General features: G+C 42.9%; 2 protein-coding genes across 6 annotated transcripts in view; one reads left to right on the top strand and one right to left on the bottom strand.

Annotated features, from left to right (window-relative positions):
- Positions 1-927: 927 nt before the first annotated feature.
- On the top strand, positions 928-15,664 carry LYSMD2 (LysM domain containing 2). 5 transcript variants are annotated; one of them, XM_036917776.2, is made up of 3 exons: positions 928-1,223; positions 13,671-14,002; positions 15,088-15,664. In XM_036917776.2, exons 2-3 carry the CDS (start codon positions 13,671-13,673, stop codon positions 15,128-15,130), a joined length of 375 nt encoding a protein of 124 aa, XP_036773671.2. In that variant the 5' UTR covers positions 928-1,223; the 3' UTR covers positions 15,131-15,664. The 5 variants fall into 5 exon arrangements, with proteins under 5 accessions (XP_036773671.2, XP_036773670.2, XP_036773672.2 ...); XM_036917775.2 differs by lacking the exon at positions 928-1,223 and adding an exon at positions 1,230-1,678; XM_036917777.2 differs by lacking the exon at positions 928-1,223 and adding an exon at positions 1,533-1,665.
- A 2,873-nt stretch (positions 15,665-18,537) lies between these two features.
- SCG3 (secretogranin III) overlaps positions 18,538-24,722 on the bottom strand; it is a 42,004-nt gene continuing 35,819 nt past the window's right edge. The window contains exons 11-12 of the mRNA XM_036917774.2: positions 23,866-23,946; positions 18,538-18,867 (exon numbers count right to left, since the gene is read on the bottom strand). Of these exons, the coding sequence (XP_036773669.2) occupies positions 18,749-18,867; positions 23,866-23,946 (200 nt within the window). The 3' untranslated portion in view covers positions 18,538-18,748. The remainder of the gene's footprint in view (positions 18,868-23,865; positions 23,947-24,722) is intronic.

The following is a 24,722-nucleotide window of genomic DNA, read 5'->3' as shown; positions in this document are numbered from 1 at the left end:
GATGATGCATCATTTGGGATGGGCCTTAAAATTTTTTTAATGTAGACAGAGTATTGGAAGAGTGATGTAACAGGTGGAGGATAGAGCAAATGGAGGCGTGAAGGTAGGAGTGAGGGACAGTTGCAAGTGGCTCTTTTTGGCAGGCCTTGTAAGTGTATAGAGTGAGCTTTAGATGGGGTATAGGGGTATATATACAAACTGTGTATACTAAAAATGGGAATAATAGCTTCCGTGCCAGTGTGAGTTAACGGGGCTGTCGACAGAGAACCACTGAAGAATTTTTGAGTGGGAACTTGATACAGGGACCACTTGCTCCTCTCGCGTCCTTTGTAGGGTCTCCAGAGCTCTAGTTCCTTTGCCTCTGTCCAGCACAGCAACATGTCAGGACTTCAGCCAGTGAATCAAACTGCCAGACTCCTGACCTGCCTGTAGAGTACCTCCTCTTGGAAAGCTGTCCAAAGGGCAACAGAAACCCGGGCATTAGTTTCTAGTGAACGGCGCACCCGCTCCTCAGAAAACTCAGAATCCAGAATGTGGAGAAGAGGGTGTTCAGATGAAGAACAGAGATAAGAGGTCATTGGTGGATTTAATGATAATACTCTGGGGAGTTCTGCTTTCAGGATGTTAAAGAGGAAACAAGAAAAAAAGATGGGTGCAGAGAGTAAATCTAAGTAGTGATAATGGACTGTAGCTAGTCAGACGTTCAGGCAGCCCAGGACTAAAGCTGGCACTGGGGTGCAGCGAAGGGTGAAACCCAACAGGAGGGTTAGTCTGAGGTCACCCCACCCACAAGGCCTTAGAAACTCTACCCCTCCTAGTGAAATGCTGGAAGGCCTGGCCCCTCCAGGCTGTTGAGATGGGCCTGGAGAAGCTTGTGTTTGACGTGACTTTTGAGGTCATCAGGGTCGCCGGGGGGCGGGTACCCTCGGCGTGGGTGAGCCTGAAGGTCTCAGAAAGCCGGCGCCCTCCGGGAAATCAATAAAGGAGGCAGAGCGAAGCCGTGGTGTTTTGCTGCGGTCAGGGCAGAGCTGTAACTAGTCTGTGCGCGGCGCAGGGTTCCCGCCCGGGCCCAGGACGGCAGGGACGGCCCCTCCTAAGCCCCCGGCCGCGGGCTGGAGAGCGCCCCGGCTCCCGCCTCCGGGGCCCTTCCCGGTCCAGGCGGGCAGGGAGGAGCGGCGGCGGTCGGCAGCAGCGGCCGGAGCTCTCTCTTCCTCCCATTGCAGGTGAGCCCGGGGAGAGCGGCAGGCGGAGGCGGGGGCGCGCGCCATGCAGCTTCCCGCCGCGGCCTCCAGCCTGCCGCCCCCGCCGAACCGCCGTCCGCAGCTCATGTGAAGAGGAGGAGGAGGAAAGGCGGCGGAGGCACCGCCCCCTTGGCGAGCTCCGCGACCTGGCGGCCTCCGCAGGACCCATGGCGGACTCGCCCGCTCTGCCTCTGCGGGAAGGCGGCCCCCGCGCGCCCCGGCCCTCGGCCCCTTCGCCGCCGCCGCGCTCGCGCCCCGGCTCCGAGGCCGAGGAGGCCGAGCTGTCGCTGAGCCTGGCCCGCACCAAGACCCGCTCGTACGGCAGCACGGCCAGCGTGCGGGCGCCGCTGGGCGCCGGCGTCATCGAGCGGCGTGTGGAGCACCGGGTCCGCGCCGGCGACACGCTGCAGGGCATCGCGCTCAAGTACGGAGTCTCGGTGAGCAGGGCGCGCGGCGGCAGGGGCCCCGGGGGTCGCGGAGGCAGCCGGCCTGCCCCGCGCGGCGCGCGCTGGGGGCACCGCGGTGGTCGCCACGCCGGTCCCGTAGCTGGGGGCGGGCCGCCGCGGCTCCCTCCCCGGGTAGGCGCGTCGAGCTCCCAGTGCCCTGCCGGCACTGGGACCAGATCTGCCGTGTGAGGAAGGCCACAGAGGACCGGGGCTTTGGCACCACTTGGAGCCACGGTCACCCGGTTTTCAGCCCGTATCATACTACTGTCTACTCAAAGCCGAACTGAGGTGTGGACCTGGGCAGAGTTATATTTTCTGTGTAAACAAGCGCTGTGATGAGTCAGGAAGGGAACAGTTGTTCCCTCAGGATGGTTCTGGTTCTATCGATTGTTCTTTATTTAGAAGTGAAATTATATCCCGGGGATCACTGGCAATTATGAATGTGACACCCGTCGCTAAGCAGCCCCAAACTATCGTCTAGGTGAGCTGGAAAGCTGTGTTTATTATACATTTATAAGTGTGTGTGTCTTGGGCATATTGCATTACACCTCTGGGAAGAACATGGAAACCTGAGGGAACATACTGTTTCACTAAAATTTCTAATAAATAACTGAGCTATGTGATGGCTTTTTTACATTTGAGTTCTGTATAAGTTTTCAGTATTCTTTCCTGAAGGAGCTTAGACAGCAATGGGAAGAAAGGTTATCTTACCTGTATCTTTCTCTTAAAGTGAAACTCTTTCTGGCCCTACACCACATGGCAGAGACTGAGTAATCTGTTTTGCTGGTACATAGATGTTTGCCTAGCAGGTTCTTCAATCATTGAAACATTTTGAGAGCAGGGGTCTTGCTGTGCAGGTATGTACTGACATTATCATGCCATAGGTAATCCCTTTCTGCCCTTTTGGGAATTTCTAAATGTGGACAGAGAAATACAGTTCTTCTGGGCATTGAAGGGGCCTGGTTTGGGTCAGAGCCAGAGGAAAGCAGAGTCGGGAAATATCAGTAGCTACCTTCTGCTGAATGATTGCTGTGTGCCAGGCATTGCATTTGTCCTGTTCCATCTTGTTCTTACTCAGTTTGGTCTTCCTAATAAGCTTTGGAGATAAGTGTAATTAAGGTTTATACTGTTTACAAGATGCATCATGTGTCTGACAGTACCTACATCACTATTGTCTTGTATGATACAAAACACTGTAATATCTGTATTACTAACAGTAGATATAAAAAATGAAAATACAGTGTGAAAAAGAAATTCCTATTAATTTACAGGTGTAATGATTCATGCATTGATAATGAAGCAGCAATATGATTGCTTTATGATAGCCTATGTAATTGATACCATTGCTTCATGTAGACTAGCCTGTTCACTAACAAATGGACCATTTAAAAATGCTTATGGTAAAAAACAAATGCTTATGGTATAGAGTATTATATTCATATTCATAATACAATATTGGACAGATCTTCTTCTTAATTTTTTGGTTAAATAACTCTATAGCTGTAAGTAGTCTATTGCAGGGTTTTTCAACCATAGGACTGAATCATTATTTTTTTGGGGGGGGGTTGTCCCATACATTCTAAGATGTTTGGCAGTATCTCTGACCTCTGCCTACAAGATGCCAGTATTACCTTCCCACCACCATCGAGTTATTGCCAAGTGCTCCCTGGGAAGAAACTCATTCTTTGTTGAAAACCAGTGGTTTACTACATGTATATCATTTACTTTGGGCCCTAAACTAGAGCTGATGAAGTTTTCAGACTCTTCCACTAGCTATATAGAACCAGTGAAGGTGATAATACTGTAACAGGGAAGTAATATTCCTGCGTTCATTAGTATCTCCAAATATTAATTGAATTACTCACTGTAAATTGAGATTTTAGGTGGAAGCTACAAAGACAGAAAGGTTTCTTTTTTCCCTAACTGAACAGAAAGAAGTCGTGTGAATTAAGTTTCTAATACTGACTGCCAAGATCATCAACATATTTAAGTCATTGTTTAAAGGAGTAAGTGATGATATGTTGGAGATTTAGAGACCCAAAGTAGTGTACCTGGAAATGAAGTCGGTCCTGGCAAACATTTGACTTTAACATCCCATATAGGGCAAAAGCAGAGCAAAGCTCTGCAGTCCTACTTAGAGGAGCAGGAACTCTCAGGAAAGCCTGTCTGCTGCTGACAGCTCCCCAGCTCCCCAGCTGGGAGTCCAGGCAGGACTCAGTCTCTTGATAGGGGTACTGATAAGAACCAGTAGTATTTCAGGCACTGGAGGTTTCCAGAACAGAGACTCTGATGAGGGGTGAACATGGAGACCCAATTGCCAACCCTGGATTACCAAGGAACAAATTGGAAACTGGTTATTTGAAGTGGTGTTCAACTGCTTGTAGCAGAGTACACCCCAAGGCATGTGAATAGATGTGTTCCTCAAATTTGACAGGAGAATGCCTTGGAACAGACTAGCTGACTTTAAACCTATTGGATCAGAATATCCAGAAAAGGAGCATGAAAAAATCTTCATGTTTTACAAGCATGACTTCTTTGTTTTTCCCCAAAGCACTGTCCTTTCTTGGGGTTTTTGCACTTGCTATTTCATCTGTATGAAACATTCTTTCCCTGATAGCTGCATGTAGAACCCACGTCATGGGTGTGTGACCTGGGCAGCCACCCAGAGCCCCGTGCTTTAGCAGACCCTGCACTTGGTTTAATGCTCTGCCATCACCATCTTGAATGTTTAATAATTTGTGAACAAGGACCCTATATTTTCACTTTTCACTGGGCTCTGCAGATTGTGTGACTTGCTTCCTCACTGCCTTCAAGTCTTTGCTTAAATGTCTCCTCCATGAGGCCTTCCGGACTACTCTGTCAAATTGCAACTGTCCTCCACACTTGTCCCTCTCCCTGCCCCACCTTATTTTCCCAGCAGCATTTATCATTCCTTCTGCTTTTTCTTTTTCTTTGTTTGCAGCTTCTATCTTTCTGGGTAATGACTAAATAAAAATCCATTCCCTCATGGAGCTTTTATTTTAGTCAGTGGAGACAGTATGTAAACAAACAAAATAGGTTGTATGTCAAGTACTGATGGGCGAAATGAAAGAAAATTAAGCAGGGAAAGGACATATGGCTGGTGGAAGGGCTGCCATTTAAAATGGTAGGGCCATGGAAGACCTCACTGAGGAGGCAGCGAGGGAGGGAGCCATGCTGAGATCTGTGAAGGACATTCCAGGGGGAAGGACCAGTGAGTAGTGCAAAGGCCCTAAGGTGGGAGCATATTGGCAAGTTCTGGAAATAGCAAGGCTGGTGCTTAGAATGCAATGGGCTGTGTTTGGACCAGATCACTTAGGGCCTTAAAGGCCATTGTTAAGAACGGTGTTTTTCTCTGAGTGAGTTGGGAAGCCTTACAGGCGTTTGAGCAGAACAGTGACATAGATCTGATTTATGCACTAAAAGGGTCACTCTGGCTGCTGCTTAGAGAATAGGCTGTAGCAGGGAGTGCCAAGGCATCAAGGACAGATAGGATGGAGTTTGCAATCATGCAGGTGGGAAGATAGTAGCTTGAAACAAAGTAGTAGAGAGGGTAATGTAAGTGGCTGGATTCTAGATGATTTGTTGATATGCTACAAATTTTCTGCTTATTTGTTTACTATTTTGTTTGAATATCTCTTCCCAGGAGATAGGCTCAGGGATCCAGAAGTCTTCTCTATAGGAAAGAAAAATGTGGACATTCCATGGGGAAGACAGTGTAGCACAGAGAAGGCAAATAGTGACTCTGTGGCATCTTACTACACTGATGGACAGTGACTGCAATGGGGTATGGGTGGGGACTTGATAATATGGGTAAATGTAGTAACCACATTGCTTTTTCATGTGAAACCTTCATAAGAGTGTATCTCAATAATACCTTAATAAAAAGAAAAAAGAAAAAAAGAAAAATGTGGACATTCAAGAACATGGCCAGGTTTGACTACCTGATGGATCCCAGTTCTTCTGCTAGTGATTTAGAAAATATCTTAATGACCCATCCCACCATTTATTTTAAAGTCACTCATACATCTTGATAACTGACATGAATTATTATTTTTTACCTACTTATTATTGAGCCTGGTTTGTTTGAGGCCATGCTAGGTTTTGATGCTACAAGATAATATATGCTATCCTCTTTTTATTCTTGGTGAGACTGATCAGCTGTGCTTTCAATGCCTGTAGCTGCTTGAGAAGCCAGGCTGCTTGTCCGATTTGTTGCTGTATAGTCTGTGTCTAGTCTGAGTCTGGCACATCGTGGGCACCCCACATATGTGTGGACTTAAGCCACAGGAAAGCTTGACTGGTATGAAATCATGGGGTTCTGGAGTTAAGCAGACCCTGAAAGATAGGCCCCAGCTTGGGGGTTGAGTGAGAAGGTGCAGTCTGCTTGACTTGAATTGCAAAGTTTGATCTGAGGCTATGTCTTCCACCTATAGCAAGAAGACTGCTGGTTCTTGGTGCTGGTTCCCTCCTCTTCCACCAGCAGCAGGTCTTCACACCGAATTAAATACAGTTTTAGATTTGAGCATCTCTACCAGAGTTAGAGGCAATTGAGGAAGTGGGTCTGAGAAATTGAAACTATCTGGGCTGAGTTGAGAAACTGTTAAGTACAGTTGAGATATCAGACATGAACTTGCTTGGGTTGGATTTCCCTGGTTGTGCTTATCTTCACCAAGACATTAAGGCCACTTCCCAAACCCAGAATTGCAGATTTATGGCTACGGCTTTTGTGGCGATCCTAGTTCCTCTCAGTTGGATGTACGCTTCTGTAGCAAACAGTTCCAGGCAGCCACTGTGAACTCTTTGTTCAGAGACCCTGGAAAAACATACAGAGAACAGCATAGAAACTGAAGGTGGGTAGAAGCCAGTGAGGGGACCTATTATTTGCATAAACTTTTTCTTCCTCTCTTTGCTTCGCTTGGCAACTTGCTGTCCTCTCCACTCTCCAGAGGCTACATTATCTCCAGCACTTCCTGACCAGTTTTATTCCCAGCGTCTTCTCTTTGTCTTCCAATGAGCTTCTGAGCCTAGTTGCTGCTTAACACTTCCCCTAACAGAAGTCACCTTGCTGAGAAAAGGTGAAATGATTGTCATTTTAGGGAGAACAAGTCTTGTGAGTTAGAAGTATAAATGCAGGTAAATCTGCCATGTTTATAACTTCAGCACCTGCTACTGGCAGAAATGTTGACCCTTGCTGGTGGAAGAGAGCCGTAAATAAATAGTGCCATCTGTAGTGGAAAGGTATGGTAAAGTAGCCTTTAGTAGTTTGGGGTCTTAATAAGATTCTCATGTATCCTTTTTTAAAACAGCTTTATTAAGGTATAATTTACATATGACAAAATTCACCCATAAGTGTAGAATTCAAGGACTGTTAGTAAATTTACAGAGTTGTGCAACCACCACCACAATCCAATTTTAGAACAGTTACATCACCCTCAAAAGATCCCTGTGCCATTGCCCATTCCCTGTTCCCTTTTCCAGCCCTAGGCAACTAGGACTCTAATCTATAGCTTTGCCTTTTCTGGACATTTCATTCTAATGGACTCTCATAAGTCTTCTGAAATAGCCTAGAGAAGAAATAAATCCGTTTCCCCTTTAGCACATGGCAATGGAGAAGTCTGATTGCCACCAACACCTAGAACTTAACAGTGGGATGGCAAAGCCAGCACTTGGTAGACAATGATCATGGGAGAATCCTTTCATGTTTAATTAAATGTTTTCTGTAAAATGATAATAATCATCAAATGAGAGTTGTGTGTATGGATGAAAATATTCTGTAAGTCACAGTGCTGTGTAAATGTTAGTTATTATGTATCTTGAGCTGTTTTTGGAAGAGTTTGTCTTTTTTAAGGAATGGAGGAAGAAAGAGATGTTACCTTCACAGGTAGGTGACCTGGTGAAACTGACCAGAGTAGGCTTCCAGAGAGTTTTTAGCTATGCCCAGCAGCTGCTGTTAAAATACGTTTTGGGGGGAAGTTTCCTGAGTTCTTTCCAAAGTGAATTCACCTTTACAAGATGTATTTACAGGAGAGTCATTTTAAATAAGTTGTTTTTAAGTTATTGGTTGCAATTTGTTCTACCTAATTTCCCCATGATTGACCTTGTGGCCATCCTGTTAACTTTTAATTATTTGTAATCTGTTTCTTAGTGACCAGGCAGTAAATTTCTCTGGGTTGTGCTATTCAGTACTGATAGGGAGAGACTTTTGAAACGAAGCATTTGATAACTGTACCTTCCCACTACTCACCTGCCCCCAAGAAGCTGGGTAGTTCTGGGTCACTTTGGAAAGGTCACACTTTCTATTCTCAGCACTAATTGTGTATTAGGAAATGTTGAACAGAAGGGTGGGAGAAATGGGTGAACTGGTTTGTTTGTTTTTTAGTTTAAATACAATGGATTAAAAAAAAAAGCTCCAGGAGTTGGGTTTTATATTGAAGGCAACATGATTTCCCCAGAGGCAATCCCTTCTCTACCATCCATCCAAGGTCTGGCATGATCTGATCTAGTTTTAGAAGGACAACTCTAGCAGTAACATAGAGGAAAGATGATAGATGGTGGAGGGTGGGGATAGTGGGTCACAGAGTCCTGTAAGAGCTCCATTTTACTGCCCTTTGCTTTATGTTTTCCCAGCACCACTTAAGACTGTGACAGTGAAAGAAAAATCGCAACAGCAATTTTCAAGGGCTGTAAAAAATCAAATCCTTGTCATATCCAAAACTTGAGGCATCTATTTGTATTCTGTTTTTTTTTTAACATTGAAACTTGATGGCCTTTTATTGCAGTTGCAGTTAAGCATACTAGAATGTGAACACACTGGACAGTTATCATTACCATAGTCATTGCAATTTGGTAATGCTGGAGTATCAAGGTTGAGATGGTTTCAAGCTTCCTTGACAAGTCTGTGTACTGGATGTGATACAATGAAGGCTCCTTTATTTTATCATGTTGTCCACTCATTCATGGAAGAACACCAACCTTTAGAGACCTCTTCCTCATATTGAAAATTTTTAACTTTTTAACAAGATCTTTCAACACAAGGAGTCTAGTGCTAAACCTTTGAGGCAGACTATTCAGAGGAATTACAAATTTTTGCACGATAGCATCTCGGCTACTTTTATCCTTGGCAAAAAATAAATTTGAAAAACTTTTCATTGGATATTGGGAAATGTTGAGCAGAGGGCAGGTGGGAAAGCTACACAATTCTCCAGCTCTTCCTTGAGCTGGATCATGAGTTTTCTTTGCTTTATGTGAGGTGAAATTTCCAGAACATTAGACTCATCTATGATCAGGTGAGTGTATAAAACATTCCTAAAACACCATTTCACTGTTGGATTATCTGCAGTCTCTTGTCTGAGCTACTGTGGTTTCCTCCATAACTGGGCTTCCCATTTCTACTAATTCCTCTTTCTTGTTGATCCATTTCCCGCAACGCTGCCCACACGATCTTAACTGTAATCAGGTTATGTCACTCCCTTCCTTCACCCTCCAATAGCTTCTCATCACATTTAAAATAAAATCCACGCTCCTTACCGTGGCATCCAAGGCCCCGAGTGACTGGAGCTTGCTCCTTGCCCCCTATACTTCAGCCCCATCATTTTCTCCTGCTCTGGGGCATTGCCCCTGCTCTCTGGGCAGAAACGTATGTGTGTGGCTCTCTGCATGGCTGGTTTCATTCCTTAACTTTACTATAGGTAACAGAATGTTGAGCCTGTGCAGTCGGTTCGAGCCATGGCTTGTAAAGGAGACCAAGTTAAGATGAAATTTACTACCTTTTTGAAAAAAAACCCTTAAAGCTGATACCTCAGGGCAGTGACAACATATATCCAGCTGGTCTTGTTTATATGACATATTCTTTGTAAATCCGTCCTTTGTGGGAGAAATATTTTATTGGGAGAAATTCCTACCTCCTTCCTTCTCATTTGCTGAATGCATGTTAGGATCTGCTCTTACCCATTGCTTTCTCACTTTAACCAAATTTAATGGTAATAGTTGCTAACATTTTTTTAGTGCTTCCTGTGTGCCATGAATTGTTTTAAATGCTTTACATGAATTAATGCATTTAATCCTCATAATGATTATATTGTGTGCAAGGTATACTATTATTACTCTTACTTTACAGAAAAGAAAACAGACATAGAGAAAGATTAGAAAGTGGCAAAGCCAGGATTTGAACCCAGAAAGTGTGGCCCCAGAGCCTGTTTCAAACTACAACTTTATGTTAAGTTCATTTACCTGTTTTCAACTTCAGACTCAAATCTGCCCACCCTTACATTTGTTCCCACCTTGATTCTAACTATGGCTGGATATCCCTGATGTCCTTGATGCTGGCGTCCTGTGTATCATCTTAGAGTCGAGACCATAAAGGTCAAAGGACACCTTGAATGCTTGCTGACAACACTGAGCCAGAGATGGTGGGCACAGCTTCTGACCTGAGGAAGCTCACAGACTAGAGCTGCAGTTCTGCTGGTTATCAGTGAGCCCTGTCCTTCCCTCCCTGCGACTCCCTGCCTACACCCAGCCTTTGGCCCAGACCCCTTTCCTGTGCTCCCTGTCGTAGCCTGACTGTGATGCTCTGTGTTGCTTTGAATGATAGATGTGGTGGTCAGGTCCTGGTGGGAAACAGAGTGGGCACAGAGGTGTGGGCAGAGATCTTAATGCAGGGACATTTTCCAAAGCATGAGCAGGGTTAAGGGAACCCACAGGGATGGTGAGGCACTGGAGACCAGCAAAAGCAGGGAGACGTTGCCCCTCAGTCTGCAGTGCTCGCGGAGGGAGTGGTGTCCCTGACACCCACGAGACCCATAGCCTCAGACCGGGGACGCCTGGCAAGGGTCCGCAGTAAAGGAATGCAGCCACTGAGTCACGGCGTGTCATTTTGCTGTTGCCTTCCTTTGGGTAGGAGGCTTTGGGTAGCATGGTACTTAAGAGGCCAGCCTCCTGGAGTTCGGAGCAGGCTCAAGAAGAGTGGGGAGCACCTCATTGGGAGGTGAGGGTGTGCTTAGAGGGAGAATAACCAAGAACAGATAACTTCCTGCCCCTTTCTGATTACTTCTCTGGGTTCATCCTTTATACCTGTTCCTCTGACCTGTATTCATCCATCCATCCATCCACCCACCCGTCCGTCCATCCATCCCTCCATCCATCACTCCCTCCCTCCCAAGCACTTAGTGAGCACTAGATCTTTGTGAGACCCAGGGAAGCTATAGGAATAACGGTTGTTATCCTAAAATTCATAGTTTCTGTTTGATGTTCCCAGCCCTGTCTCAGCAATCAGATCCTGGTGTTCCTATCTGTTTCTGTCATCCATCATTATTCCCAGAAAACAATGACTGTTAGCAGTTGTAGGCTACTGCCGCTAGGCACGTCAAAGGTCACTGTATCAGTGAGGGTTCTTTTATTTACAAGTGACTGAAAACCTAACTCAGATTGGCTTAAGCAAAAACAAAACACACACACATACATCAAAAATGGCATTTATTGGCTCATGGAACTGAAAACTAGAGTATTCTGGCTTCAGGTTTTGATTCAGAAGTTTGATTGCTCTTCTCCAAGGTGGCCTTATTGTCAGGTTCCATGATGTGGCAGGATGGCTGCCACAACTCCAGGTCCATCTCTTCCTAGCCGAAAAATAGAGGACCTTTCCCCTCCCAGATCCAGCAAAAGCCTCCTTGCATCTCTGCAATGTTCTGAGATGGGACTGTGATGGATCATGAAAGACAGAGCACTGTGATGTTCCAAAGGGCAGGGGCCTGGGCAGGGCTCAGGGGAAGCCCACACACTAAGGGCGGTGGAGGAGGTAGATTCTAGGTGGTAAAAACAGGGGTCACTAAAGGCAGATTAGGACATAACCTGAACCTGGGATGAATGAAGTATTCAAGTTATTTAAATCTTTCAAATCTAAGCCTGAGCAGGACCAGAGATACTTAGGATTTTTCGAGTTTAAGTTTGTCTCTGAAATGCACCTGTCCATTCATGTTCTCTTTCTCACCCTTTCCTTCTCTCCTTTAACTAGAAAGCAGAACACAATGACCATCCCACCCTACACAAAAGATACTTTAATGTAGTATATTTACAAGAGAGAAAAGAAAGCTTTAAATGTGCTATTTGTGGGGATACGGCTTATAGTAGGAAAGCAGGAGGAGCAAGATCCATTTAATATTTGACTTGTTTTTTCAGGCTCTTTGAAGTAGAAATCTAATTTTTTTCACTCATAATCAATTTGGCATTAAAGGATCCCCATAATTTGGTCCCATTAGTCATAAACTTTTATCCTGGTATCTGCCAGACAGAAATTGTAGCTTATGCATTTAAAGAGCCATGTGCACTTGGTCAAATCAATCATTTCTTGTGCATCTTAATTTCTTCATTAGAAAAGAGAGAAATACCATCTACTGCCAGGTGCTCTGCTAAATAATATCTCCCTCCCTCCCCCACTTCTTCCTTCTCTCTCTCTTTCATGGATATATATATATATATATCTTATATCTCTCCTATTTCTTTTTCTTCTCCCTTTCCTTCCTTCCTTTCTTCCATTTTTTTTCTCCCTCCCTCCCTCCTTTCTTTCTGTCTGCCATTCTTTCTTTTTTCCTCTATGCAAGTATGTGTATAAACTCTCATTTAATCCTTCTGACAAACCTTATGAAGGGTAGATGATACTTGTTTTACACATGAGGAAACAGACTCAGTGAGAGAAGTAACAAGCTCATGTTCGGATAGTTCATGTGGGTAGAGCTGGGAATTTGAAACCAGGCTGTCAGATTCCCAAGCCTGTGTGCTTGGCTCTCGCACCAAACTGTCTCAGTTACACACCTCAACGGGTTGTGAAAATCGGTGGAACAATGCATGGAAAGAATCTAACACGGAGCAAGTTCCCCAGCTAGCTGGGTTGTGACATCTGCATCTGCATTGTAGTACAGGGTGATGAACATTAGAGTGAGCTCTTCTCCACGGCGCTCAGAACCAGCAGTTTGAGTCCTGTCTGGACTTACCAGCATTGGGATGTAGGTGTGCCACTTAACTCTTGAATTTCCACTTGTTCGTTGTAAAAAGAAGATGATCATACCGAGATTGCAGTACTGTCATGAAGGGTACATGAGATAATGCATATAAATTCCTTTCTCTCTCTCCCTCCCCTCCCCATATCTGTGGTTTGGGAGAGGCATCTACAGGCTCTGAAAGAGTTTGAGGTTATAGAAACCTGTATTAAACTCTGGCTTCTTCATCTGGCAGTTGTGTGATGATTCCATGGTATGTAATCTCTGAGTTTTGTTTCTTTTATTTGTAAAGTGGATCTTCAAATATCTACTTAGTAGGGTAGAAAGAACGAGATTTTGTATGTAAAGTCCCCCTCATCTGCTTTCCTTACCTGTTCCACTTCTACCCATTCTCCAAGGACCATCTAAAGTCAAAAGAATCAAAATCAGAACCCCACCATCTCCTTGCAGCCTTTCTTAATGACTACAACCTCAGTCTACACCATTCTTCCACATGCTCATTGTACTCATCTCTGTACTGTCTACTGTATCCATTATACTTACCAAACACAATTCTAAGGACAGTGGAAGCTCTCTATATGTAGCAGTACTAGTAAATAAATAAATAAATAAATAAATAAAAATCAGATAACATAAAGGTTAAAATAAGAATGGAATTTATTAAATGCTAAAAATGCTGCATTTTTTAACTTCAGGGATTTAAGGCTGCTTGGTAAAAGCTGCCTTTTGGGGTAAATAATATAGTGGAAGAAGATGAAAAGTTGTTTTTAAGTTGGGAAACAGAATTTCCTGACATTTCTTGGAATAACGAGGTATCTGGGGAGATGAATAAACTCAAATTAAGAATCTCAGATTCAGAGAAAGCATTGCACACATTTTACTCATGAATATTTTTAGTTCTGTGTTGTATAATAAGCTCTACTTCTGGATTTGTTTATATGTAACTCTGTATTCCCTTTTTTATATTTTAGATGGAGCAGATTAAAAGGGCAAATAAACTGTTTACCAATGATTGTATATTTCTGAAGAAAACTTTGAACATCCCAGTTATATCAGAGAAGCCTTTGTTGTTTAATGGACTTAACTCAATGGATTCTCCAGAAAATGAAACTGTTGATAGCAGTTTTCCTCATGAAGAGGAGCCAGTAGCAGCTAAGGATGACCTCTCTCCTCCCAGTCCTCCAGAGGCCACTGTTCAGCCTGTACACCCTGAGGAAGTGTCAGCCAAAGATTTCCTGCAGAGACTAGACTTGCAGATTAAGTTGTCAACACAGGCAGCCAAGAAACTAAAAGAAGAAAGCAGGTAAAAATGTGCTGGTAAAATGTCAGAGGCTAAATAACTTTTAAGATACCCTTCCTTGGCCAAATCTTTCTTTCTTTTTGCTTTAATAAAAAGCTGTGTTTTAATTCTAGAAAACCCTGTTTTTATATATGAAGTCTAAACATTCTACATAGGGCTTTATCTATTTCAATGCTTCTTTTTTATTTGTTTGTTTTTTATTTTGGTATCATTAATCTCCTCTTTTTTTATTAAGTCACTGTTATCATAAAACATTTGTTTCTTTGCTTTTGTTGCGTAACTGTCCAGCTAGCAATTCTGGATAGCAGCCAAGCACAGACATCGAGTTGATCCTTTCAGAGAAGCCATGCCTTAGAGATTATTTGTGAAATACTGAATCTTATACAATTTGTCAAAGAGATTGTCCATTATTCGTTACCTGGTGTTTTTCTTGTGAGCTTTTTTCTTTGTTCTATAATTTGGTGTTAGGGCAAACCTTTCTTCTACGGAATTGGTTGCTTTTGTCCTTTATGATTCCACAAATGGCACAACCTATGGTGTTTACTTTTCTGCCCTGCCTACCATGAAGATTGCTACTAAAATTAATGTTCAGCTCAACAACTACAATATTTCTATTTTAAAATATAAATATAGTTGATATACAATGTTATATAATATTTCTTATGGTTAGTATATTGTATCCTTTTCCTTAAACTTGATTTTTTATTTCTATTTTATTCATCTTAATATATGTATGCTGTTTGATGCCTCAAATCTTTTTGAGAAAGAGATGTATTAAAAATATAAACAAATATAAACATGAATACAATCGTTTTATAATTTAATATACTTTAAGCATAATATAAAAATATAAATATATAATGTACTACTGTTAATTTCAATAGATGAGACACCAATAATGTAGACAATAAGATACACTTTAATGAGTATTTACATTTCATATAACTTTCAAGGCGTGTATGAATTATAAATTGATATACTTTTGCCTTTCTTTGGCAAGCAGATATTAAGTGGTATAGTAAGTATATGTGTTAGTTTTGTGGATATAGTTTTTAAACACTGATTTATGCTGAATTTCTTTTTTTCAGAGATGAAGAAAGTCTCTATGCAACTTCCCTCTATCACAGTTAGATGATCCGAGGCATAATCTAGCCTGGATTAAGAGATGGTTGGAGCATAAAGAAACCAACAACTGGGGATTCCAAAGCATCCTTTTTGGATCCTCATAGTGCACCTCTTTAAGACATAATTAAGTAGGTCTGCCTCCTGCAGTGGCAGGAAGTGATTAGTTCCCTTTGGCTCTTATCATTTTAAGTCTTTATGATGGCATGAAAGCAGAATTGTATCCTAAGACTCATTACTTTTATAGGTGGTGGTAGTTTTTAGAGTAGCTTTTGTAAATACTAGTTGACATAAAGCATCAAAGACTATATATGTATTCTAGCTAAAAACAATGTTTAGCGCCTGAGAAATCCTAATTGCGTGAACAACATGGTTGCTGTTTAAGTAATGCTGATTTTGCTATGTGTTTATACTTAAGTGCTATATATATATTTCAATATGTATTACGTATTCTGTATTTATCTAATATAAAGAACCAAATTTTGTCTGCTATTTTGTAAAAAATACAAAAGTCTGAATGAGAAAATAAAATATGTTTTCATATTTGAGTCTTCAATTTTTCTTCAGTGAAATTGATTTTTAAATTATGTTTTTGAAACTGACAGAATCTCCTCCATTTTAATGGTTTTATTGGAATTTTGAAAGAAAAACTTCAATAGTCTAAAAGCAAAGCAATTATGGTTGCTAGTAACCTTTGCACTTTTATAGTACTTGACCTGATGTGTTTCAGATAGGGTAAAAACAAGAAATACAATCAGAGGAAGATATAAGAAATACCATGCTCTGACACACTGGTGCATCCTAGTTTAGATTTTATTGGCGAGTCAGTCACTTTATAGTGACTGAGCTCATTCGAATGGAGGGTTAGGTTTTTATTCACATTATATGTCTTACTTTTATTATATGTACAGGTTACAGCAGTAAACCTTAAGCAATATAATCTTTGCAATTAAATTTTGTTGGCTTCAATTTCTGTTCAAGTACCAGGTTAAATAAATCTTTAAGCTTCCTGAAAAATTCCCCGTATTTTATCCCTCCCCAGTCCCCTAAGGAGTGTGCTTTCTGTGGGGCAAAAAGGACCTGTGTTTCTCTTCTGATCTCCCCTGGCTTTCTCTTTCCCATCTTTCTCCTCCAGGTCTTCCATTAAGCAGGAAACAAGTGCCTTTAGGCGTTAGTGCTGCAGAGCTTGCAGAACCAGAATTCCAGAGATCCAAGCCCCGAGGCCGACCAGCTGGCACAGGAATGGGAGACAGTAGCTGTCTGCCCTTGTCTTTGATTTCTTGTTTGTTCATAACATCTATAATCCCTTTTGTTCTTTCTCAGTTTTCCTCATGATAATAACATCTCCTGTTTTTATTTCCTTTATTTCCTACACTCTTGGCTGTGGGTGATCTCATGACCATGCTTTGCTGTTCTGTTGCATTTTTCTTGCGTGTTTGTAGCCACTAGTACCTGAACTGTGGGGAGTTAGTTGGAAGAGGAGAAAACTAAGAGAAAAAAATGAAGGGAACAGTTGGGTATGTCAGAAAAGGCCCAGGCCTCCATGGCAGCCTAGGAACATTTTAAAAATACAGTTATCATGCTGTTTAACATAAAATAATTTGCGATTATTTGAAATTTGAGAGCTTTTGAAAAGACATGAATCCAAGAACACTATCCAAAACTTAAAACGTAAACTGAAATTTGAAATTAAGACCACAATCTCAAAATAATTTTTTTGAGTATTTTACTTTTGCCTAAGGTATCTCTTAGCAATTTCTAGCCAAAATGTCTCTCCCCTTTTCAAAATGTTAAAATTTTTTAGTTTATCATGGCTGCAGTTAAACTCTCCTGCACTAGAGCACTTGAGTCCCTACCTTGCAGAGAGTCACTGAGAGGATTGAGAGACAAAAAACCTGGGATCTAGTCCCTCCCAACATTACCAGTTCTTGGCCATACTATCCTGTGCCTGGGTTCTTTTTGTGAACCAGTCTCCTCATTTATCAAATGGGACTGATGATCTCCCTTTTGTCTTGGTTATCAGTAGGAACTAATTAACATCAGTGTCTCAGAAAGCTACAATGAACTGTAAGTAAATTTCCTACTTAAAAAAAATACTACATAGAGACCTAGATAAATTATTAAAAAGTGAATGGATAAAATGTATCAGACACAGTCAGTTTTCTGTCTATGGCATAGAAGCAGCCTGTCTGGACCACAGGACGTGAGTGAAGTAGTCAGTCGTGTTATCAAAGACGCCATTAAAGCCAGTGTGCTTCAGCACGTGTCGTCAGGGCAGAGGCCTTTTTAGTTCCCTCTCCCAGTTCGCCAGTGAGTGCTGGCTTCGCTAGAATGTATTAAGTGAGGTTAGTTTTTGTGTGTGACAGGCTTTGGCTATTGCTGATTTTTGCAACTCTAGGGAGGGCGGGGAGGAGCAGCAGTGGTCTCCTACCCTTGAACAGTAGTCTCTTAAAATTTCCCTGGAAGTTCCCGTTCTTTCCAAAAAGTGAATACCAAGTAGGGGCATTCAGGACAGAAGGCTGAAGTCGTACAGCTAGTACACAAAGCATTATATTATCTTTATGATTTCCAACTGAAATATATGGAAACATTTATGTAATTAATTTATACTGAATAATTTTCAAAACATTCTTTAGTTTGGCAACATTGCCCATTAACATCATCGGCAGACCGCTGGCCCCTATGTGTTGCTTTCAGGGCTGTGTTTGTGGTGGAGATTGAGGAAGAAGAATGCTAAGAGACCAAAGTTAATTCATTTTTTTCCTCCAGGGAAGCTCATCTACGAGCTCTGCTTCTCAGAGAAGGAAATGACTCTTCTCTGTTTCTACCCTACTGCCTGGCCTCTCACTCTCTGCTGAGAAACCTTGGCTTGGATCAATTTCAGTTTAGGCAGCTCACATATGGCATGAATTTTTTCCTCGCTTTATGTAATGTGTATGACTTCATTTTTCTCCTTGGAGAGTACATAGATATCCCTCTTAGTAAACAAACTCAATGTCTGAAAACTCACTAATAGAAAATGTTAAGAGTGGGGGGAAATTGTTAATAAATCCAGCAAATTCTTATGTTCCTTTTTGTGCTATCAGGCCTGATAGCAGCCAGCAGGAACAGCCAAAAAAGCATAGAGCTATGCTTTAAGCTATAGAGGCTTTGAGGAAATGTGAATTTATTTCAGCTCCCACAAGGGAACTGGTAGTGGAAATGACATCGTGTAACAGACATGTTCTATGAGGTGCTTTGGTACCCAGCATGCCTTGAAAAAAGCCCACTAATTCTTCAGGGGGTGCTTATGTGTGTGTTACAGTGGGAAAAAGGTTCAGTTTTAAGTTCAGTCCATTACAGGCTTTTTCAAAGCAACTTATCTCTGATTATAAAATGTAAATCTATCAGGAAATAAGGATTCTACATACAAAATCTCAGCTTACATACAACTTTACTTTTCAGAAAGTTTCTCTGGCCAGAAAGCTACGTTTTAACCACTTCTAAAAGGTTAACTACTGTTAAATTCAGCACTTCCTAGTAATCCTTGGGTCAAAATAACTTTAATCACAGAATTAGAAATGTTTTACTTTAAGCTATATTAGGTTTTCTGAAACAGTCTAAAGATGCCTGGATCGCCTGCTGTTTTTACAGGCTGCTGTAAATACGCTTGATGGCGTTGGCTTCTTCTTTATCAAGGATGCCTTTCTCCACGTAAGCATCAGCTTGTTGGTTGATGAAGTCCCTCATCTTTGAAAGGTCATAATCTGGAAAATATCATCAGAGTATCACAAGCAAAGATCAAGAAAGAGCAATCCCATTACAGTGATCACCATTAGCTAAGAAGCATTTTGTACAACAACGACCATGCAGTCTTTCACACTGGAAAACATTTGTGGTCTCGGCATTCATGAGGTATTTTGCAGTTTAAAGTCATATTTACATGTATTACCATATTTGCTTGTCGTGATCACGCCTGCGAGGTGTTGTGATGGGAAATGCCTCCCTCATCTGACCGCAGAGGGCACTGGCTCAGGCTAGGGCTTTGCAGACCTCACACCCATCCCCTGGGGCTCCTGGGATGCGGCAGACTTGTATTCAGTAGGTCTGAGGTGGGGCCCCAGGTTGTGTGCTTTAAACAAGTTTCCAGGTGCTAGTGATGCCGCTGGCCCAGGACTCACATTTGGGGTAACAAGACCATAAAGCTTAAGTACCTTGTTCAAGGTCACATGGGTAGTAAAAGTTACCATCAGAAGCAGGCGTTTTGACTTTCTGACCTTACTAGTTACACTGATTTTCTGTTGATCTGACAACCCACACTTTTTTCCTCCAAATTAAGAATTACCTTGATTTTCAGTGTTTGAATTCTGTGCATGGAGCAAAACCAAACTGTAACCTCCTTATGGTTCCTCTGACCTACTTACACAAAAATTCTATGTAAACCATCAAACCATCCACTAAAAATAAAGAGATCTCTAAGTAAGTAGGCTGCCTGTGTCATCTTTCTGAAAGCTTAAAAAAAAAAAAACTCACATCTTCCCTTGATTCTTTATATGCTTATTGTTTCAAACAATGGAAAATACAGAAACATGAAAATGAAATTTAAGTCACCTGGTTTCTATTGATCATAAATAACCACAGTTGGCATTTTCTTTTTCTTTCAGCTTTTCAATACATCTATCTCAACACAGAATTGAGATCACAGTGTGTGTGTATATATATACATAAACTTATAACTAGTTCTCTTCACTTAACTTTATACTGTGAGCATTAATATTCTTTAGTAACACCACTTTAAATGGCTGACACAATATATCCTATGGAGATACTAAAATTTATGGCACACATCCCTCATAGCTGGACATGTGTGTCTCCCACCCTCCAGACCATCTGAGGACAGTGTTATTTATCTTGGCCAGTGGCAGCCCCTTGGAGCAGGGCCCTGCCTTCTTTCAGTTTGTAAAGGGCAGAGAAAGGAAAGACCGTGGCACAAAACGCTCAGAACACTCCATGGCCACATTTAGCTAGTCTGAAGGGAACTGGGATCTGGGTCACTTGGGCATCCTGAAGGCCCTGCATGAAAGGAAAAGTATGCACAAAGGCCTCTCGACAAGCACCAGGTGTTTATCATACCACAGTGAGCTGAGGCTTAGAGCCTATCTTCCGTCACGGAAGAGGGCATTTGCTCTCCATTAGACATGAGAATAAAAGAGAGAACTCTCAGCATCAAGCACTTTACAACCAGCATCTTAATTGCTCCTCACAAAGCCCCACGAGGTCAGCATCCCCAGTTCAGAGAGGAAGAGACAGGACAGAGGAGGGAAGCCACTTGCTCGGGTCGTGGTGGAGGCAGGTTCTGAACCCAGGTCTGTCTGTAGTCACTGCTTTGACCACTCTACGGCCTTGAAGGAGTGAATGTGAAGCAGCTGAGTGCTGCAGACAGACATTCAGTAAGGGCTGGGGTCTTGTGTTGTTTTGTTCTCTCCCTTTCTCAGGCAGAAACTAGAGAATCAGGCTGAACATACGTTTTGTGTGCACCTGATAGGCTGATTCCAGACTGACTCAGAGGGCACAAAGAGCTGCCTCTTGATTATCATGGTTCAAATCAATACAGGCTCCTCAGAATCAGTGACAGGGTCAACATCTTTGGTGGGACAAAAGGCAGACTCCCGACGGACGTGATGAGGTCCAGGTGATTTGAATGGACAAACAGGAAATTATATTGCTCTGTTTTGACATGGAAAAACTATCTATGACATAGCTACCACTATGCCTGGTGGGAAAAGCAGCCTGTGCAGAGGGAAGGCTGTCAGCTGCCTTTAGAGCACACAAGTCCACAGCAGCCTTGCTAACCTTATAAGAGATTTTAAGGTTGTTAGGCTCAAAAAAGATAAGGGCTGTGACTCACTTTTTAAGAAATACAGACTCCTTTATTAAGGTTTTGTAAGATTTTACCATCATCCTCACTACCACATCACATGGACCTCCCTTTCCTGGATGTGGGAAGGATGGTCAGGTTACCCAGACACCTGCCAGACAAAGGGCATCAGCAGAGGAAGGTCAGAATAGCAAGACCTGCCTACCTAGCGGCAGCCACTGCATTGGTCTTAGGACATAGATTCTCACAGGCTTGGAGGGTGACCCAAGTCAAGCAGAGCACATCAGAAGGCAGTGGAGGAAAAGCTCTCTGCTTCTGCCTTCAGGAAGGTGACTGGGTGTCCCCCTTACTTCCTGGAGGCAGAAGGGAGCATCAGGCTCAACACTGTCCTCAGGATCCTCACCTGACACTAAACCACTTGATGTAACTGGCCTGCTGCTGGGCTAATGCTTCCACACCCATAGGCAATGAGCTATTATTGACTGAGTAACTATATAAAGAGCTCTGCCGGGTGCTCTGGGTGGAGGCAGAGATGGAGGAGGATGACAGACCCGTGGACTGCTGGATGCAGATGTGAGTCTAGTGCTCAACCTATCAGTGGGAGATTAAGGCTTGTATAAACCCTTTTACCCTAAGAATGTTCCATTGTCATATTTTGGTCTCACCAGATCAAGAGTGAATTTGCCTGAGCTGAAACCCACTGGCAAGATGCCCTCCATAGGCAAGCACCACAGTTCTGTGCTTCACTAGGTTGGCCGTTTCTGGAAGTGGAAGATGGAATTGCAAGCTGTTGCTGGTTCTGACCAGGGGTCTGATACATATGTTAATTAGTGAAAGAAATACTCCAAATTGGTAGACTACACAATTTATATTGGTTTCAGAATGTATTTTGATACCTACTGTATTACACTGATTCTAAGGTAAACTTGTGTTTAAATTTTAAAGTCTTTGCAGTCACTGATGGCATGTTATAATTTTTCTTCTTTAGTAGTACATGAAATGGTGCATTTTTCAATCAATGACAGATTTGATGAACTACAGTTCATGTGAATTATAATAGAACTGACAGCCTGGAAATTCCTATCATTTGAACATAAAGTGTGAAGACCTGGCAATTCTTTCCTTCTCACTCAACAGAGAAGATCATGGCTAAAGGGGGACTGAAAAATACCTCTTATTTCCACTGTGCTCAATCTTAGCAGTTCTCAAACTTGGCTGTACAACGAAATGGTGAGGAGGTTAAAAAATACTGATGCCTGGGTCCTGCCCCTCAAGTTTTGGATTTAGTGATTGTGGATAAAGTGAAGGTTCCTGTAGCCAGGATTCTCCCTGGTCCTGGCTGGCTAGCTCACTACACACATGTAGGCAGTGCGTCATTATTGACTCTGTATAAAGAGCTCCACCCAGTGCTCTGGGCAACAACAGTGGCATGGCTGTAAGGCTGCAGGAGAGCAGAGACGAGACTGGAGTGGTGGCAGCGCCGAGGACAGAGACTGAGATGGCTGTGCGAGCAGAGAGGCCCAGAAGGCAGAGACCAGCTTGCTGCGTGCAGACTCGCTCTGAGTGGACAGGATTCTAGGAATTGACCTGCCACTGTGAGAAAAAAGCTGGATATAAACCCTTTCACCCTAGAACATTCCACTGTCATTTCTTTGGTCTCACTGCATCCATAGTGAACTTGTCCAGGGCTGAAACCCATTGGCAAGACAATGACACTGAGGTGTGACCTGGAGTCAGGACATTTAGGGGCTCCACAGGTGATTTGAAGGCACTTCCAAGTTTGAAAAGCACTGCTTATCTCATTTTAAAAGCATCCCTTTGCAGTTGCTCTGGCCAGGCACCTAGGAATCATATTAGGTTCCTCTCCATGATTTTCTCTCGAATTTCTCCTTTTTTCTTTATTTCCTCTGACTTGCCTTGGTTTGAGCCCCATCATTTCTGCTCCAGATCCTTCCCTTGAATCTCTCTTCTGTGGTCTTACTTTTTCAATCTGTAACCACACTGCTGCAAGGTAGATTTCTCAGCTCTTAACCTAATTGCACCCTGATTTAGGCTCTTGACTAAACCTCCTCTGCAGGGTGCACAAGCTGCTCCCTGGCCTGGCCACTACCCACCTTCCAGGCCCTATGTGCAGGTCCTCCCCACAGACACACAGTGCCCCTGGGAAACTGAATGGCTCCAGTTCCCAGAATCTGTCCCTCTAGTTAGTCCCTTTATGTCTTAACACCTAGTGTTGCCTCTGCCTCCATCTCTCCTCACTTGCCTTTCCACACGGGTGTTCCTGGGGTCCTTTCTCCCCATGGTCTCTGCTCCCAAAGGAAAACATGCCCCCTCCTCTCTTCTCCTCGGCACCACCATGCCTATCTGTAATAGCACCGAGCAGGGCCAGCTAGCCTTGTTGATGCTGGAACTCCTTGGGTGGCCTGGGGGCATGGGGTGCGGGGGAGGCTGCATCTTACCATCCTTCATGACTCTGTCACTCAGAGCAGAACAGAGTTTGGTTCTGTGTTTTAAGTAAATGCTTTTGGGACTCCAGGGTGCATTTAATATGTGCTCAGACAATGCTTTTGTTTAAAATACTCCAAGAAAAGGGCAAAATGTTGATGATTATTGAAGGTGGGTGATGGATACATGGGGATTCACTGTATTTTCTCTACTTTTGTTTCACATTTTCATAATAAAAATGTAAAAGAAAAGGCCTTCGCTTGACAGGCTAATTGAGAAATAAGAGAAATGGAGGTTCTGTTTCCTTATGCATCTGAGAGGCACCTAGAATCTTTTTTTTTGGATCTGTGCATAAACTTTAGCCCAGTTTGGGGTCTTCATTTAACAAGGGCCCCTGACAAATGGCTGAAATCTACAATTTACAACCACACTAAATCCTTACCTTCTTTATTTCCTTTTTTGTTGTGTTTCTTCAACCATTCTATATTTTTTCTGATGGCTTCCAAATAGGCTTCTGTTTTCCCTGAAAAAGGCAAGAGAACTTGTATCAAGCACTCATAAAATACTACTGCATCTTTTTGAAAGCCCACCCTCTGGTTTCAAGCCATAACTGGATTTAATAAAGACTTGAGGAGTAGAGTCCCTAATGAGGTAGTGTGCATATCTGTACGTGGAGGCAGGGAGATATCAAGGAGAGCAGGTGGCCTAAGGTTCCAGGAGAAGGGACCAGGCTAGTAAGTGTCAAGGAGCCACCCTCCCCACACACGAGTAAGTACAGCTTGATGTCCTAGCAGAAAAGAGTTTTGATCAGCTCATTGGATAGGTGGGTCCCTATGATTTTTAAACTGTGTCATTTCTGGCTAGGGATGATTCTTACAAACTGAGGAGCATTATCAGGTCAAGAACTGAATCAGAGTGGCAGATACTTAAAAGACTCCAACATCAAATAATATTGTCACATAGGTTCAAATGTGTGGTTTTGTGAAGCCACAAGTCTTCTGCCCAATCTGGTGGGGAGTGTGTAGAAGCAGAGATGAGGAGGCGACCCAGGCCTCATTTCAAGGTTTGGATGTGAACCTTAGAACTCGTCCTGGTAAAACTCCCCTGGGTATAAACATTCTCCAATGGGCCTCCAGTGTGGAGAGAGAATACCAGGCCATTGGTAAAGCACTGGCTCTGTGATGCCCTACGTGTATTGCTGTCGGCAAGTGGGTATTACCATCAGCTTAAAGATGAGGAAACTAAGGTCCAGAGAGGCTAAGTGACTTGGCTGAGGCCACACAGGAAATAACAGAGATG

The sequence above is a fragment of the Manis pentadactyla genome, chromosome 11, assembly GCF_030020395.1.
Source record: "Manis pentadactyla isolate mManPen7 chromosome 11, mManPen7.hap1, whole genome shotgun sequence".
Lineage (NCBI taxonomy): Eukaryota > Metazoa > Chordata > Mammalia > Pholidota > Manidae > Manis > Manis pentadactyla.
Note: the sequence above shows the minus strand (reverse complement) of the source record. Positions and strands in the feature narration are given on the sequence as shown.